The 19,774-nt window shown below is 38.4% G+C and overlaps 1 protein-coding gene across 4 annotated transcripts in view; it reads left to right on the top strand.

Annotated features, from left to right (window-relative positions):
• Positions 1-12,278, top strand: part of lonp2 (lon peptidase 2, peroxisomal) — a 74,463-nt gene extending 62,185 nt beyond the window's left edge. For 2 of the 4 annotated variants that reach the window (XM_057835934.1, XM_057835933.1), the window contains 2 exons: positions 32-222; positions 5,270-12,278. In XM_057835934.1, the coding sequence (XP_057691917.1) occupies positions 32-222; positions 5,270-5,497 (419 nt within the window). In that variant the 3' untranslated portion in view covers positions 5,498-12,278. The remainder of the gene's footprint in view (positions 1-31; positions 223-5,269) is intronic. The other 2 variants (XM_057835935.1, XM_057835932.1) reach the window with 1 other exon arrangement.
• The last annotated feature ends 7,496 nt before the right edge of the window (positions 12,279-19,774 follow it).

Here is a 19,774-nt window from a genome sequence, read left to right as displayed (position 1 = left end):
TATTTTTATTTTTTTATTTATGTTGAAACAGTGACGGGGGGGTCAGACCCTATGGAAGGGACAGACATCCATCTTCACTTTCCCACTGGAGCAGTGACCAAGAATGGCCCCTCTGCTGGTGTTACGATAGTTACCTGCCTGGCTTCTTTGTTCAGCGGGCGACTGGTCCGATCGGATGTTGCAATGACAGGCGAAATCACTCTGAGAGGCTCGGTTCTTCCGGTGGGTTTTTGCTTATGATTTCTATTCGTTGTCCTGGAGAGTGTTAAATCATTGGCTGCCATTGACGGTGAACAACGCTCAATCCATTTGAACTGGAAAAGGCTAGTAGTAAGGCTGCAACAATTATCGAATAATAAATTAGTTGCCAATGAATTTGATCATCAATTTTTGCCGGCAACTACCGTAATTTCCCGAATATAAGGCGCACCTGTGTGTAATGCGCACCCCAAATTTACTTGTAAAATCTAGGGAAAATTATTGTACCCGTTTATAACGCGCACCCTAATTTTAGCACCAATAAATAGAAGAATACAAGAAAACAGAGCTCGTGTACATATACAGAAATGTCATTTCACTGACTGGTGAAACACAGCACAAGCATAGCACATTGGTAGTTCAAAACATTACCATAAACTGGCAATATTTACGGTAATAATATGATTTGACAACTTCTCCAACTTACCAGAATCTAGGAGAAAACAAAACAGATGTGACTTTTCTTTTAAAGGCTGCTGTATAACTTGCTCGATTCATCATGATGAATAAATGTTTCTTTCATGGATTGATACGGTAAAATGAAACTCAGAATGTTTAAGTCGGAAATCCGTGAGAGCTCATCGCTGTCAACACGACAGTAACAATAGGAACTATTGTTATTTGTGTTTGAGTTTCCTCAGGGACAGATATAGTTGATGGACACAGTAAGTCTGTGTTGTGTTACGTTTTTTATGGTCCGAGTTGCGGAGCTGCAATAAACGTTGACTCGAATGAGTTCAAGAAACTAAATTCTGTGCTTTTTGAAGAGTGAAAAAAGCAGAGTTTAACACGGACAAAATCATTTGGCCGATTAGAGTGAAGTATTACCGAAACAAAATGGTGACGTTACGTACCGTAATGGTCGGCAACAGGTCGCCGCATACATTTCTTCAACAAAACGTGGCCGTGTCAATTAAAAAAAATCGGTTTATATATATGGGAAAACCCATTGGCAGTGTATCAAATACTTGTTCTCCCCACTGTATATGTAATACATATATATTTCTGTCTCCAGCCATGTACCCGTTTATAATGCGCACCATGATTTTACAAGTTGATTTTGGGGAAAAAAAAGTGTGCGTTATATTCGGGAAATTATGGTAAGCGCAGTCCCGTTTGGGTCCTTGTCTCGTGTGCAAAGTGAGGCTGCGTGCGCGCTCCAGTGATTAAAATAAGAGAGAGTTCACTGCTGCACTCAGGTTGGGTTGCTCAATCAATAATAATACGAAGTGTCGGGAGTTAGATTTTTGTGATGTTAGGTCCAGTGTGCCTCTGTCAGAGGTGAGTAAATGAAGCGAATTGTATTGTTGGGATCCTTTGTTGATGAGACGTTACTACCTAGCACGGAGCGCTAAGCAAGTTAGTGATCATGCTTAGGGTGACCAAACGTCATCTCTTGCCCAGACATGTCCACTTTTCATATCCTGTTCGGCGCGTCCAGCGGGGTTTCATAAATTTCTGAAAATGCCAAGTTTTCATTATTTTTCACGGGACCAATTAGCGTGTTTTGAAATTGACTGACTGACATGTTCCCAGAGATTCTGCCCAGTTGTTAAGACTTTTATTACTATCATTACCTATATAATCAAATGCTGATGTACCTAAAAGAGCAACCAAGGCGAAAGTACCTTTAGTCCACTTTGGATACAAATTTGCGCAGTCACAGACTAGCTTTTTCATCGCGTTAACTATCAATTGTCATTCACAAACAAACCTTCGTCACGGCAGGAGCTCACAGGCTATCGGTATGTACACTTGCTAAACTTTTTGGCAACTGTTGACTTCTGTCTAGGCTTGCCACCCGTCCCTTGAAATACGGAATCGTTCTGTAATTGGGAATTAGAAGTTGCGTTCTGTATTGAACCAATACGGAACGCAGTTTATTCAGTATTTCACAATTGTCCCATGGGTCGACCCCGCGTGACCCACGGCTCCTGCGTGGCGGGCGGCAGTGCGCCCAGCCCATGCACGTCTGTCACACACAAACACACACCTGCGCTCATGAGTGACCACTGAGCCAACAATAATGAACAAAAAGGGCCGGAGATATTAAAGACAGCAAGATAGTTATCTGCCTGCCCGCTGCTGTCTGCCCCGCATTGCGCTCCACTTCCGGGTTCGTTGCCTAGTTACCTCGCTCTCTCTGCTCAGTGTACCGCCCCGCGCATTTTCAAAACTAATGTCTCTTCAACATTAGTAGTTCAGGACACCCCACGTCATCCTCAAAAGGGGAAACGTCTCCAAAAAATAGACTGGAGTGGCTCGATAGAGTCACTGATGATGATTATAACGCGAACTGCAAGGCAGGCAGGAAAGTTTTTGCAGTGTCTCACGGAAGTGTAAAACAGCATGCTGCAGGGGACCTCCACAAACGGAATATAAGATCCCAGAAGAGCCATCGTCACAATTCTTTGTACCTGAAATATCCCCTGAGCTTGATTTGATATATTATTATGCTCTTGTATATTCATAACATATAGGCTATATTTATATTTACCTTCATCTTGCCTTGATAGGAGCATAGCTAGGCTATTTCAGTTGCTACTATGGTTGATTATTTTTAGGAATGTTGATTTTTTTTTTTTTTTTTTTTGAAACATGCATTTATTATCAATCAATATGGAATGAATTTATGTACCCATAAAGAACATGTTATTTTGTTACGCTAACTAATGCTACTCATTTGGAATTATTCCTAATAGATTAACAGCAAATAAACACTGAATAAATAGTCCTACTGCAAATATATGCTATCTATTGATTGATTGATAGTGAATTTGACATCATCCCACTCCTACCCTCTAAATTACTGCAGCTGAGGTGACACAGGTATACCACACAGTAAAACGTAGCCAGCCAGACCTACAATAGTGCTGACTGTGGACACAGGCTCAATCAGAAGATTTTTATGTGATTCCAAAATGGTGAAGAAAATGACTTTGGGGAGAACAAGCAAGAGGCACTGTTGAAACAAGTCCTGGGTCCAAAGGCAGTGGGTGATGTGCTTAAGATCTTGACGTCACCCATCCCATTTTCCATACAGACCGATGCCTCGAATAAATTGAGCAGGAAGATGTTCTCCTTGCTGTCCAGTACTTCAGTCCAGAGTCTGGGCTCACCAACAAAATGCTGGACTTCATAGAGAATGCAGAGGAGTCAGCTGCTGGAATTGTAGCTATCCTGGAACATTCCCTTAAGAAATTTGGCTTGTCAATGCATCGCGTGACCGGATTCAGTGCCGACAACACAAATGTTAATCACGATATTCACAACTTCGTTTTCACTAACCTGCAGAAAAAAAAAAACAATCTGCTGCAAGGAAACTGCCATGCCCACAAAGTGCACAATACAGTTTTCTCATCTAAAAATACATAAATTTCTATGCATTTTAGGAGTTTTGGGGATGCCCCTTTTTTCGCCAGTAAGGCTTTGGGCGCGAGGGGGGGCGTCCCTTATTTCTATTTCTGAAAGGGGCAACCCTACTTCTGTCGGAGCTTTGTATTGGTGTGATCTTTAAAATCCTGTTTGGCGTTGCATCGTTGCACTGCCGATGATTGTAAACTTTTATAGCAATGTTTGATTTTGCTTCGGCTACCGCTGCTCGCTAATAGGATAGCTGTCAGTTAGCTAAGCCGCACTAGGCATTATAGGAAATGTAGTTTTGAACTGCTGCTTTTGGAAACATGCTGGTTGAATCGTTTTTCAGTTTATTTTGGTTATTGTTTACGTGCATTCTAGAACATTGAATGAGAATAACAATTGAGTGGGACTCACAATTTGTCAACGACAATCATCGTGATAGTAATTTGTAATAATGTTTAGTTGGCACACGGCCTACTACGTGTGTATTGACTGGACTACATTTCCATGGGTCTGCATTATCTGTGTTTAATTTTTTTTTTTTTTTTTTTTTTTTTTATTTAATAAAGAAACCACACACGTGAACCCATTCATATAAAACGTTAGTCTGCTTTCAACACAAACTCTTGTCATACAAGAGAGGGTGCTTTGAATTTAGATTGTTATCAATAACTGTTGGATAACGAAAATTGATTTATTAGTCTGCCTCCTCATTATTGGATTTTGTTTAATTTGTTTGAAGAAAATAAATGAGTCATTGACACAATTTATACCAGCACTTTGCCCACAAGAAAAAACATGTCGATTCGATCAGAAGCACTTTTTTTTTCATTTGAATGAACAAGATTTGTGTACTACTCAGAAATTCTTTATATATTTGAGGACCTTTATTAAAATTTTTAACAGGTTTTTGTACTTAAAACAGTACAGTTATAGACTACAGTTAAGTCAGTAAACTAATAAAATATTTCTGAAGGAAATAATCCTCATTTTGTCTCATTGTTACAGCATGCCTAAAACAAGAAGTTAAATTTTGAAGGTAATTGAAAAAAGTGACATTTATCCAATTAATCGTTTATTTAATCGTCCTATTAATCCATTATAAAAATAAGCCCTCTCTCATGTACAAAAAAAAAAAAAAATTAGCACTCAAATGTTAATTTCGTTTATCATTTTATAGTTCCCATGGATTAAAGTTCAAGAAAGGAAGACTAATTATCTATTTTCATTATTAAGCCTGTCACTTTTTTAATGGAGTTACTGTATGTCAAATTGTCAAATGTGTGAATGTCAATTTTGTCACTTTTTGTAGTATTTTTTTAACACCTTTAAAAGAATTCCCGAAAACGATTAAATAACACCTTTTATAAGAAACCACCTGACTATGCCTTGTTGACAACAGTGATAACTATGTAACCCTAGAAATATAATAAATTAGAGTCACGAGAAAACATTATCGGCTATGGTAACATCGTTATTTTTAATCGAGTTATTCTCTTAGAATAGAACTGGCGAAATTAAAGAATTGCACGTTTCAGCCTACAACTGAAAAACTGTTTAATAAAACAATTTTTCAGTGCAGGGTGTTGTGGAAAGAAAAAAAAAAGATTTTGTGTTTCGGTTGAATCCAATATTTTTGGGTCCTCCTTAGGTGGGCTGTATCAAAGACAAGGTTCTGGCAGCGCACCGGGCGGGAGTCAAGCGTGTCATCTTGCCCCGACGCAATGAGAAGGACCTGGACGAGCTTCCTTTAAAGGTGCGGTACGACCTGGACTTTGTCACCGCCGACGACTTGGACCAGGTGCTGAATGCTGCCTTTGACGGAGGCTTCCCCGGGAAAGAAAAAAAACAAGAGGCAAAACAGCAAATAAAACAATAAAAGCGACAAAATCTAAGGCATTAAAACCTTTAAGGAATAAAACCAGGCTACCCTCGTCTGGGTAAGAGTGGGTCTTTAACCGTGATTTAAAACGGCTTAGATTCTTACTGGTGCGGATTTCAGGGGGATAAGATCAGTCTGTTCCCACTTCGTTTTTTATTTAGTAAATAGTAAGCAGTTTGAAATGGTGAAAATGAACACTTTTAAACTGCCGAGTTATCTAATGGTATAATTAAATATCACCAGTGCTGGCTTGCAGATATTTGAAAAATAGTTCGGGAAGATGATATAAGCACAGTCCTCAACTAGACTTTTTGTCTAGTTAGTAGATAGCTAATGCTGTATTCTGTCATTTAGATTTACATTTATTTATAGAACATGGATTGGCAACAAAACATGATATCGTGTTGATTTTGATGTTTGTGCGCAACAGCTATATGATAACAACATAAGGTTATAACACGAATTTGAATGGTGCAATGCTTAGTAACAATCACAGGTGCTGCATATTGAAATTTCAGAAAGATACCGTAAGTCACATACAAAACAATTATCCTCTTAACTCACTTGTAAGTAAAGGTTATAAATACACTTGATTTTATTTCTACATGGACAGTAGGCTATGTGTTGTTGTGATTGACTGTTGATTTGTCCTTTGGTGTTCCCCTAATCACGACAGCAGTCCATTGTCCCTGAATACGTTACGTAAAAGTAGTTAACCGCATAGGCAGAGATTGGGGTGGCGGGGGCAATGCCTCCCCAGTGTCCGAAAAATGTCATTGCATGTAATTGACTGTCCTATAAAGTAATTTTAAAGGGGAAGTTCAAAATTGTTGACATCATGCTTAATATTCAAGTCAGCGGGGGTTTAATTAGTCGGTGGAGTTCATTTCAACAAATTCTGTGCGTTTTGTTCAAGGCTCCAGAAAAGCTACGCTAGAGCGAGTCAGTAGTGCCTGCTTAGCATACCAATAAAAAAAAAACATCTGCACGAGAGAATCACCGATGACCCATGCCATAATAGTGTTGGCTTGGTTTTCAGGTTCTGATTTCAAGTTTTTAAGACTTAGCATTGTGCGTCAATAATTCTGGTATGAACAGCAACATTTGTAATCCAGCGGCTCTGCAGGGAACAGGCTGTCTAGGCTAGCAGGGCGGAGTTATATATACCCGCTAACTCGAAGATTAAGCGTAAAGTAAAAGACCTAACCATTAAAATGTTGTCTATAAAGGTTGTAAAGCAACAAAATGAACAACAAAAATGAATGAAATGAACAAGAATCCTACAAAGTATTTCATAATGGGTCAAAATAATTTTTCGAACAGATCATGTGACTACCATCTTAGGCTAGGTTCATACTACATGTCTTAATGCACAAATCCGATTTTTTGTCATATCTTTTTTTGGCGTGCCCGTTCAGATTGCCTTTGTCCATTGAGACCATTCAATTATTACGCATGCGCACTAATTCGCAGTCCGACACGCGCTGAGCAAGACGACCCGCATGCGCAGAAGCATCAAAACAAATGACCACACATGCTGGCTGTCATCCGTTGTTCTGCCAATATCTGCTACATCGGCAAAACGTGCTACATTAGTCGAATTTGACACCTAAAGTACTACCGTGCGCTCTAAACTTGTTTTGTTTCGATGCATACAGGCAGAATGTACTAAAAAAATGCCTTAAGAAAATACTTAAATGTAATTATATCAAATAAGGACGGTTTAAATACGTACGTGACTAGTGTGGTCTACTGCTTCAAAGCTAATACAAAAAAAGCAATGGTTAAAAGTATTAGAGGGTAATACAATCAAAAAGTATCTTTGAAGCAATGAAAAGGTTGCAAAAAAAACGAAATGAAAACAAAAATAGCTTCTAACCGATGTGCGCATCCGTGCGGATGGTTGCGCAAGCGCGCTGAACATTGTGTAGATTTTTCGCCGCGGAGTAAGGAATGGCCGAACACTGTCATTCCAGGGATATCATATTTTGCTTTTTAAAAAGAGGACACAAATAACAGACATAAATAATCCCAGTTTAGGTTTATATTCAAAGTATATGGATCGATAGCATGCACGCACTGTCCGTGCATGTCACACACACATACGGGCAGTTTGCCCCGACTCTCGGCCGTGTAAGCAATGTTGAAATATTGCTTATATGGAGCAGACAGAAAACCAATCATTCTCAGGCTTATCCTCAACCCATTTTTATTTTTCTTATGACTGTTGTCAAGTCCGACCCTTCCTAAAAAGCCATGCTCAAGGCAAGCTAGGCGCTAATAACGCACAGCTGCACCGCTACCGTGGCGTCTCTCTCGCTTTTTGATGACGTAATTGCAGCATGAATTCCGATTTGAGAGAGTGGACAGTACAGATCGCCGCGACAGTCTGGAAAAATGTGGCCCAGATCGGATTTGAACCACATACGAAAGTGACCCAGATCGGATTTGAAATAGTCCAGTTCTATGCGACTTGTCATGTTCAGACCGTAAAGTTAATGCCTCACTCGAGTCGGAAAAACACGAAAAAATCGGATTCGTGCATTAAGACCTGTAGTGTGAACGTAGCCTTAGAGACGGTCAGTTGTTTTGCTTTTGCTTAGCCAAAACAATACCTGTGGAGGCAAGATGGATATTTAGAACTTCTTTAGACTTCGAGCTTTCAAAGGCTTCAACAACAACTGAGCTTGAACGGAGGATTGCACACGAACAGTGTCGAAATGTGTGTGTATATGTACAATCGTGAAAAAATTAGGACACCCCATTAAATATTCCGTTTTTTTTTTCTTAATAAATATTCACATATAAATGTCTGATCTTGTTTTTCTTTATCTCTGGAAAAGAAAGTGATTTAATTGTAGATAAACAACAAAAATTAACATTGTTTTACTCAATAAACCAAATTTATCAAGGTAAATGCATATTCTGAGGAAAAAGTTAGGTTTTAAATTATCACCTAATAGCTATTGTTACCCCCTTTTACTGAAATAACTTCAGTGAGACGCTTTTTGTAGCCGTCTACCGTCTTTGACATCGCTCTGAAGAAAGTTTGCCCCACTCCTCAACGAAGAATACTTTCAACACTTACTGTCTGTTGGAGTGAAAACATCATGGTGAGATCAAAGGAGCTGTGTGAAGCCTTCAGAAAGAAGATTGTAGACGCGTATAAGTCTGGTAAGGGATTGTAAAAGATCTTAAAAAGAATATTTGACCAGCCTTTCCACTGTCCGAACAATAGGCTACAAGTGGAGGACATTCAAAACAACTGCCAACATTCCCAGGTATGGCCGTCCAAGCAACTTCACCCCGAGAGCAGACCGCGGATGCTAAAAGAAGTCTCCAAAAATTTCATCGCTGGACCCACAGCAGGCTCTTGCTATTGTTGATGTGAAAGTGCATGCCTCTACCATTAGAAACCGATTTCACAAGTTTAACCTTAGTGGAAGGTGTGCAAGGAGGAAACCTTTGCTCTCCACGAAGAACATGAAGACCAGACTTAAGTTTGCCAGAGCAAATGTAGACAAAGACCAGGACTTCTGGAATAATGTTCATTGGACAGATTAATCTAAAACTATTTGGACATCAGAACAGAGAACATGTTTGGCGTAAACCCAAAACAGCATTCCAGGAAAACAACCTCATACAAACTGTGAAGCATGGAGGTGGAAGTGTCATGGTTTGGAGATGCTTTGATGCAGCAGGACCTGGCCAGCTCACCATCATAGAATCCACCATGAATTCTATCGTGTCTCAGGGGGTGCTTAAGGAACATGTGAGATCATCTGTGAAAAAATTAAAGCTGAGGCGAAACTGGACCCTGAAACATGACAATGACCCAAAACATACCAGTAAATCCACCAAGGACTGGCTGAAAAGAAATGGAGAGTCCTGGAATGGCCAAGTCAAAGCCCAGGTCTTAATTCCATTGAGATGCTGTGGGGTGACTTGAAACGGGATGTACATGCAAGAAACCCTTCAAAATCTCACAGCTGAAAGTAGGGATGTCCTGATCCAGGTTTTTGCACTTCCGATCCGATACCGATACTGGCCGATACCGATACCGGCCTATCTGAGCATGTATTAAAGTTTAAAGTTATTTAGCCTCCTTACTTAGTTGTCAGACTCATGTTGAAAAGGGTTTTAGTACTCTTGAGAACAACTAGCCAGCTGAATTAGGTGAGTTTGAATAACACACAATGGTTGGTAACAAGAAACTGACCTGTTTATTCATTGACAAACACAAAACATTCTAAATAACAAACAGAAATGGCATAGTCAGTCAGTAAAACGTGCAAATAATATTGTAAACTGTCGGTGGAAAATCCCACAAACTTCCCAAGCTATTAGATGCTTTTAATGTTTCGTGCATTAGTTACAAAAATTGTATAAAAAGCCTCTCAGGTTTAAATAAACGACTATTTCAGTATCAAGTTAACATTTTAAAACAGTAAATAAAATACTCAAGTCCCCATTCTGTATCAGCAGCTTTAAACTACATTCAATTAATTTAATTTTGCGACTCAACTGTTAAAGTTGTTAAAATTGCTCCCGTTATTCCATCATTTCACTTTTGTCTACTTTTGACATGTCAAAGTTTTTAAACTGTTTTGAAGATAGATTCCAGTCAAGATTTTGCCGATTTAGGAGTATTTTAGATAAAAAGTTAATTAGGTTCGCTTGGAAAGTTAACTACAACAGCCTACAAGGGAAGTCTTCTTTAAGATGGCGGCTGTTTACTAACGCACGTAGTTTTCAATGCAGGTGTTGCTAACGGCGTCGAGTCTGTCATAATGCATCTAGTTCTATATACATATGATATCTATTAGACAAGCATTCTGTTTATGCTGCATTCCAGAGAAGTGGGAAGTCGGATTTATCCCACTCGGATGGTACCAGTTCCGACCTCAAAGCGTTCCAAGCAAATGTAAACAACAAGATTGCTGATCACGACGAGGTGTTTTTTTATTTTGGCCATCCAAAGACATTTTGACCTCCAGCGAACCTGCCTTCCTATAAGTGATCAAATAGTAGAGGAAAAACGACTGCGTAATAGCCCACACTGTAAACTGTCTTTTTTTAGTTACATCCTTTGCTGATCGTCAATATAGTGTTGGATGGTGCGTCTTTACTTACGAGAGATAATGGCTCGTCATCCAGAATGAATTCTTCAGCAATGACTCTTGTTATTCCCTGGGCTTTGGAACTGTCGAGTGCCAGTTTGTTACGCATAGCAAAAGTTTCTGCCAGTGTTAGTTGCGTGGGACCTTTTGTCTTCGGTTTTCTTACCATACTTCTTACATTGTTTGTCGCTAAATGCTTGATTAGGTTGTTTGTATTAAAACTTCTTACAGCTTTACCACCACGCTTGACTTTATTGTGGCATATGTTGCACTTTGCCTCTTCGTCTTTGTCGTCCTTTAAGGTGAAATGATCCCACACAGCTGACGTTTTTACCGATAAAGTCTCTCGGTGAACTGGGAGACGGTAATGTAGTGTGTTGAAGGAGTGCCGTAAAATGTGGACCGGATTTTAGGGAAACCGATACAAAAACTGAAATGGATTATGTATATCGGTGCCCTGGAAAACACGGATCGGATTTTAAAAAAAAACTGGATCGGAAGTCTGGATCGGAATTTTTCCGTGTCGGCCGATCCGATACCGATGCGCATTTTTTTGCCCATATCGGCGTCCGATCCGATCCAAATATCGGATCGGGACATCTCTAGCTGAAAGTATTCTGCGTTGAGGAGTACAGCAAACTTTCTTCAGACCAATGTCAAAGACTGGTAGATAGCTACAAAAAGCGTCTCACTTAGGTTATTTCAGCCACCTTTTAAGGTGGTTGGGTATCCTAACGTTTTCCTTAGTTATAATATGCATTTTAAGTATCCTTGAGCAAGATACTGAACCCCATGTTGCTCCTGGTGCTGCGTCACCAGTAGGTGAATAGTGAAATAGTGTAAAGCACTTTGAGCGCCTTGAAAGGTGGAAAAGCGCTATATAAGTATAACACCATTTACCATTTTGTTGATATATTTGTTGAATGAGTAAAACAATGTTAATTTTTGTTGTTTACCTACAATTAAATCACTTTTCCAGTGATAAACAAGATCAGACACTGATATGTGAACATTTCTTAATAAAGAACTGAATATTTAATAGGGTGTCCTATTTTTCACATGACTGTATACACACACACGCACATTTTATATATATATATATATATATATATATATATATATATATATATATATATATATATATATATATATATACATACATATATGTATATTGTAAGTTAATTTTATTGCTGACACTGCATCGTCGTTTCCCACCCCCTGCCCCCCCCAAAATCAAACTCTGCCTATGGCTTACCGTGTAATTGTCTGTGACCGTTTTCCATTAGACACATTAAAAAGGCCTTTTGAGTTTCCACCATATGCTTGTGCTTACCATTTGTTAATGTATAGGATTGGGCTAAAAGCATGCCACTTGTTTCTTGGGAGATGGTTTGGGGTGTGAAGTTGAACCATGTGAGAAAATATACAAATCGGAAATTCTGAAGTCTGCACTCATTCTTTTTTCACCTGTGATACCACAACGGTCGGAATCTCCACAGTGTCGGATGGCTCTTTTGACTGTAAATCGGCTTTAGGCAAAGTAGGGCCAGATGCCGCAAATCACTTGCTACATTCTTCTATCCAGTCCACATAGCATTTACACTGTGAGGAATGAAAAAAGTTCATTTCCTCACTCAACTTAAGCATTTATAATTTCTTAGTTCAGGGACACATGTGCTACACTTAACAATAAGGGTCCAAAAACATTCAGTAATGGTTAATTAAGATTAAGTAATACTTATGAGGTACGTTCACATAAAATAATACCATACTTAGGTTAGCAGCACCCAAGGACTCGAGGAGCAATATTTTTCATTTTAAATAACAATCACTTACTAGTAGCAGTATACATTAATAGCTATTTATTAATGCACTAATTTATATGTGAATTAATGTTAAGTAATGTATTATACAGTATATATTATAACCTAACCTTCAGTATGGTATTATTTCACGTGAACCTACCTCATAGGTATTACTTAACCTTAATTAACCATTACGGAATGTGTTTAGACCCTTATTGTAAAGTGTAGCACATGTGTCCCTTAATTAAGAAATTATACATGCTGAAGTTCCCCCTCCCCCCTTAACCTTTATTAACCATTACTGAATGCTTTTTGGACCCTTATTGTAAAGTGTAGCACATGTGTCCCTTAACTAAGAAATTATAAATGCTTAAGTTAACAAACCCTAAACCTATATAGGCCTATATTTTTTTAGGGTTACCAAACTGTTAGTTACCGTCTGGTAATGCATTAACTAATGTTAATTGAAATATTAGCTAAATGTTTGATCAGGGATTATATGAATTATTGTAACGTTACTTAATGCATTTTAAAACAATAAATAATGTTTACCTAATGCATTAACTTAATGCACTAATTCATGTTAATTAACGTATTAATAAATGTTAGATAAGGGATTATATGAATTATTGTCATATTACTCAAACATGAGTTAATGTCTAAAAATGCATTAACTAATGTTAATTAAGGGACCCTTATTGCAAAGTGTTACTGGTTTTTGTTCTTGTAGAGCACTCACTTAATTCATTGACTGTTATTGACAACACTAGACGTCAAAATCATTTTGACTAGGAATGAAATAAAATCCAGTAAAAATGAATCGGACATCCCCGTCATCAATGGCATGTTAATAACTAAAAAAAAAAAAAAAAATCAAATTAAAAGTGTCTTAAATTTAATGCATTTCTGTCTAATGTCATTTAGTTTTTATTCACACTTTCCACTGTAGTGACTAATGGATGCCTTGTAACTTTTTTTCAAAATCTTGAAAAAACTGACATGTTGATTGGTCTGGCTAAAAGCAGGCTCGCGTCTCAACCCCATTAAGGTATGTTATATATTGGTTTTATATTATCTTACATATTTATATTTCTTACATATTACCTATTCAGTGTTTCATTTATATTTTTAATCTACGTTTATATATATATGTTTTTTAATATAAATGTTTAAACGAATTACATGTTAATAAAACCAATTAAATAAAATAAAAAAATAGACACGTGGCTGCCAATAACACTCTGAAGTTGTTGATTTAATTTCACAGTAACTCATTGCCTGACAGTGACAACGATAGACATCCAGTTTATCTAAACTAGAAGCAGTGGCTGTAAATTCTCATGTTTCAGTGCCATTAACGGAATTTGACGTCCAATCCATTTTGACTGGAAGGGTTAGGCAGTGAATGATCACCCTATTAAGGGTTTAGGGCACCACTCTTGGTTTCGAAAATAACACCATTCCCAAAGCCGCTCTGCATGTGGTAGTACATGTGACACATCTTTTCAGTTGCATGTTAAAACTATACTGACCATGACTTATACATGGTTTTTTTATATCTCACCTTGACTACTGTATTGTGTTACTTTGTGGTCTTTTTATGCCTAGTATTGATGGCCTTGACATCTGATGAGGACTTACTGTCTCACTGTCGTGATTAAAGGGAACCTCGGACTTACACTTGTAGGCTCTAATAAGCCACAATTGTTCTCTTTTACTAAAATATCTTATTAGAAATACATAAGTCATTGCCAGTGATTAAAAAATCTATAATGTTTAGTACATGTTTTTACCTACGGAGGGCGCAATTCCTTCTACGTGGCGAGACGTCTAACGCATGCGCACATCGGTTAAAAGCGGTAAGTACTTACTGAATGGTAAATGGACAGTACTTATATTGTTTTTATTTAGTCCTTTATTACCTTTTCATTGTCTCAAAATACTTTTTGCATGTGTTTCCCTCTCATACTTTTAAGCACAGTGTTTTCATATGGTAGCTTTAAAGCAGATTGTTGATCTGCTGACCCCATTAGTCATGTAGATTGTTGGTCTGTTGACCACATTAGTCACGCAGTGTATTTAAGCCACCCTCATTTGATATAGTTCTCCCGTTTTTAGATACAGTATTTTCTTTAGTAAGTTCTACCTGTGTGCATCTAAACAAAACAAGCTGACAGCGCACGGTAGAACTTCGGGTGTCAAATTCACCTCTTGTAGGACGTTTCGCTGGTGTTGTACTTTTTGGCAGAACACCCCCCCCCCCTTTTTCTCATCAACACTATTTTGTGAAATATCGACAGTGCTGTCATGCTTACTAATGTTCCTCTTGAGTCCAACAGATGACATGTTTTTGCTAGATCATACCCTGGAAGCCTGGCAGCGTAACCATGTGACATGGTTACATGGACTCGCCCTCCAACACCAACAAAAATGGCGACCTACTAGCTAAACTAATTTTACAAATGGTAAAAAAATCAAAAACATCAAGAGGGATTTTCATATGAGATTATTTTAACTCATAATAACATTTATCTTTTAAGAACTACAAGTCTTTCTATCCGTGGATCCCTTTAAGTGGTAATGAATGTGACTTAACTTGAAGATTGTTTATAGGCAAAACACGGCAAATTTATTTGTATAGGTAATTCAAAGGCCTTTACATCACATGAAAATCATCAAGAGAAATGGAAACACACACAGAAAAATAAACAATAGTCACATAAAGTCATTAGGACAGTTAAAAACCCCAAAAATTAAATCAGGGAACAGAAATAAAATTCATAATACTTAAAATTTGAGCGAAGGGCAGTTATGAATACGCTGTAGTAAACAATAGGGTTTTTAGCCCTGATGAGGAGCCAACTGTTTGACCTACAGGTAATTTGTTCCAGAGGTGAGGAGCATAATAACTGCCTCACCCTGCTTGATTTCTAGAGGAATTTCCAAAACTATTTCTTACGTTCCATTTTCTCTCTCAACTCAACCACAAAAGAATTGAATTATCTTATGATTGTAAAGATAAAAGTAGAGAACATTGCATTTCCATCACCGTTCCTGAAAGGAACCACATTTGCAGTGCTTTAACTCATCTTGCGCCCACATAACACCAAAGGCGTGATGACAGAATTGACGTAGAGTCTTTTATAGATGCCCCAAAAGTGCATCCATAAAATACCTCTCAATAGTGTACATAAATAAACTCCCATTTTCACTCATGCTAAAATTCCATAGTTTAATCTCTCAGGAATACTTGTCAAACCACACATTTTCCATTCAGGATAAAACAGGCTTCATTGATATACAGCGTCTATATAATATATAATGTAAATATTCAGAATATCACAAAAGTGAGTACACTCCTCGCATTTCTGCAGATATTTTAGTATATCTTTTCATGGGACAACACTGACAAAATGACACTTTGACACAATGAAAAGAAGTCTGTGTGCAGCTTATATAATAGAGTTAATTTATTTTCCCCTCAAAATAACTCAAAATATAGCCATTATTATCAAAATGCCTGGCAACAAAAGTGAGTACACCCCTTAGAAACTACGTACATCCCTAAATGTCCAAATTGGGTACTGCTGATCATTTTCCCTCCAAAATGTCATGTAATTCGTTACAGGAGTGCTGTCAGCATTGCTGCAGAGATTGAAGAGGTAGGGGGTCAGCCTCAGACCATACGCCGCGCACTACATCAAATTGGTGCACATGGCTGTCACCTCAGGAGGAAGCCTCTTCTGAAGACGGTACACAAGAAAGCCCGCAAACAGTTTGCTGAAGACATGTCAACAAAGCACATGGATTACTGGACCATGTCCTATGGTCTGATGAGACGGGCGAGCTTTCTTGTGTACCGTCTTCAGAAGAGGCTTCCTCTGGGGTGACAGCCATGCACACCAATTTGATGTAGAGTGCGGCGTATGGTCTGAGGCTGACCCCCCACCTCTTCAATCTCTGCAGCAATGCTGACAGCACTCCTGTAACAAGTCACATGACATTTTATAGGGAAAATAAAGAGCAGTACTCAATTTGGACATTTAACCCTTTAACACCGAACGTGTCGGCAGCGACGCGTTTACGCATATCGTCTTTGAAGCTTCGTCACGCTGTAATTACATCACCCACGTGCCGCTGGTTGGTCTCGTTTGAAAGTGCGGAAGTTGATGTCCACATCAGTTTTTATTTGAAGTCAATCGGCCAAGAAAAACGGGAGATAATGTCATTTGAGTTTTTGAGTTTTATTGCACTCATAAATGTGCATTAAAACGCTGCATGGACCATGTATCAATCTCCATATTTCCATCATTTCTAGTCCTTTTTCAAAACCGAAAGCAGCACAAAAGACTACTTATCCCAAGAGTCGTTGTGATGTCAAGAAGGACAAACCGAATGTGATCATTTTTAATAAATTTCCAAGCGAGGCGCCAACTGTTGAAAGGGAGGCATGCGACGCAAGCAACGGCCGGTTGGTTTGTCGCGAGCGACTTTGAAACGTGCAGAATGAATCTAAAACTACATTTAGCACAAGCTAATGCATTATTTCCATTAACTCAAGGAAGAAGATGAGTCGTATTTATCGTTGTTTTCCTCTGATGAATCGGCGTCTCGGCGAGTAGAAGTGACAGCAGCGCGCAAACGGCAAAAGAGTAGGCTGTGTGATGTTGTGTGTGACGCAGCTCCGTGACCTGTTCAAGAAGAAGCTTTATTGAGTGCGCAAAAAAAAAAAAAAAAATATTGGGTCGCATGCCTGAAAAATTTGAATTGAACTACTTGTCAATATTTTTTAAAAATACTTTTTTTCAATGTTATGTATATTTTTGCTTCACTATAATCTTTTCCATTTTTATGTAGATGTGTGTTCGAGAAGCTCGATTGCATGTACGTATATACTTTTGATAAGGTGATGAATACAACACCTAACTTCACAAAGAGATATCTTCACTTCACAAAGAGATATCTTCCAAACCTTTTTTGTGTTAGATGATGTATATATATAAAAAAAAATTCTCACTATTTTGCACAATATATAACCTGTTTTGACCATAGTATGTGTAAAGGCCAAAAACGCCTATGACCATACCTGCTGTTTGTGTTGCATTGTCAAACATAAAACTATTCAATCTTTTTTTTTCTATAGAATTTTTTTCTATAGAATGTTTATCCTAACAAGTTGAATAAATATTATCAAGCTTCAAAATGGTTGGTCGAGCATGTTTGGTTGTCAATGGGATGTCAACATTACAAATTTTGAAAAAAGGTTTTGGGATTTTTTTGTCTTTTTGGGTCCAAAATGTGGATTATAATTGGTCAGTGAAGAAAACAACAGTTTAGACATGAAGTTCAAGGTGTCCTGAAAAAAGGGACCCAATTTGGCCATTGTAAACAATTTTTTCTTTGAAATATAAAGGCAACATCAAATGCATGCAAATTCGGCGAAAATAGGCTTAGGTGTTAAAGGGTTAAGGATGTATGTAGTTTCTAACTGGTGTACTCACTTTTGTTGCCAGGGGTTTAGATATAAATGGCTATATTTTGAGTTATTTTGAGGGGAAAATAAATTAACTATTATATAAGCTGCACACAGACTACTTTCATTGTGTCAAAGTGTCATATGTCAGTGTTGTCCCATGAAAAGATATACTTAAATATCTGCAGAAATGCGAGGGGTGTACTCACTTTTGTGATTCACTGTACCTATACACGGCAACAGTACGTCACCCTTTTCATCTTTTAGCCTAAGACAAGTTGCAGTGCAAGATAGTGGGAAATTTGCCAAGCACATCTGCCTCATAACCAACAAATCCCAGGTTAGACTCTCAGCTCACGCACTCCTATGCAGAGGGTACTACAGTCCCTGACAAAAGTCTTGTCACTTTTCCATTTTGTGGAAACAATTGCTAATAACCTGACTTTTAATTATTCAAATGGTTTCAGAAATGGCTCATATGAAAGCTAAGACCCTCCCAAATGATGTTGAATGTACAAAAATATATTTGTTTCACTGAAAAAAGATTTATCATTTAATGAAGACGTAAAGGTCCAATTTTGGCAAGAATGAAAATTGAACAAAAAATGTACTTCAAATACAAAAATATGTTAGATAACATAAGCGATTTAAGTAGTGGTACAGCGATTTAAGTAGTGGTACTGTGAGATCCAAATTGAATATTTTGTATGACTTCCATGGGCTTGAAGGACTGCATCCATGCGGTTCGGCAAGGATTCATACAATTTATTGATAAAGTCATCAGGAACATCAAAGAAAGCAGTCTTGCATGCCTCCCAGAGTTTATCAACATTCTTGTTCCATGCTTCCTCTTTCATTCTGTTCATGTCTGCTGACTAGGCTGGCCAGTCCTGGGGGATCTTGATCTTCTTTGCCTTGAGGAACTTTGAGGTAGAGATTGAAGTATGCGATGGAGCACCATCCTGCTGCAGAATTTGTCCCTTTTTATGGTTAGGAATGTAAGAGGCAGCTAAGATTTGTTGATATTTCAGACTATTTATGTTGCCTTCCACCCTGCATATCTCTCGCACACCCCCATACTGGATGTAACCCCAGACCATGATATTGCCACCACCAAACTTCACTGTTTTCTGAGTGAATCTCGGATCCATGCGGGCTCCAGTAGGTCTCCTGCAATATTTGCGGCAACTGTGGTGTAATTCAATGGAAGATTCATCTGAAAAATCCACCTTTTGCCACAAAACAGTGAAGTTTGGTGGTGGCAAGTAGTACAATTTTTGTTCAATTTTCACACTACTTTCTTTAGGCGACAAAACTTTTGTCTTGCCAAATTTGACCTTGATGTCTTCATTAAAAGATACATCTTTTTTCAGTGAAACAAATATATTTTTGTACACCCTTTGGCAGGGTCTTAGCTTTCATATGAGCCATTTCTGAAACCAATTGAATAATTAAAAGTCAGGTTATTAGCAATTGTTTCTACAAAATGGATAAGCGACAAGACTTTTGTCAGGGACTGTATATTTAAAATAGATGAGGTCACAATCATAAGTATACTGGGAAATTGTGATGATTTACTGCAGGCCCGGAGTGGGTAATCGGGAGGACCGGGACACTTCCCGGTGGGCCGACCTGTCGTTTGGGCCGGTCGTAATATACATTTCTAATGAAGCTTTCAGTTAAACTCGTTAATGACGGCATTATTGCAACCACCCCTTTCCGCGATAAGTTATGGCCCTTCTAGCATCCCGTAGTTTGGAATTCATGATCCCTTGACGCGCTCCCAATGCTGCCAGCTCTATTGACTTCAGAGGCGTCGCATCCCATTAGGCAAACCAGGCAAATGCCTAGGGTCCCCAGCCAGCAGGGTCCCCCA

The sequence above is a fragment of the Corythoichthys intestinalis genome, chromosome 5, assembly GCF_030265065.1.
Source record: "Corythoichthys intestinalis isolate RoL2023-P3 chromosome 5, ASM3026506v1, whole genome shotgun sequence".
NCBI lineage: Eukaryota > Metazoa > Chordata > Actinopteri > Syngnathiformes > Syngnathidae > Corythoichthys > Corythoichthys intestinalis.
The sequence above is the reverse complement of the archived record's forward strand: the minus strand, read 5'-3'. Positions and strand labels throughout refer to the sequence as shown.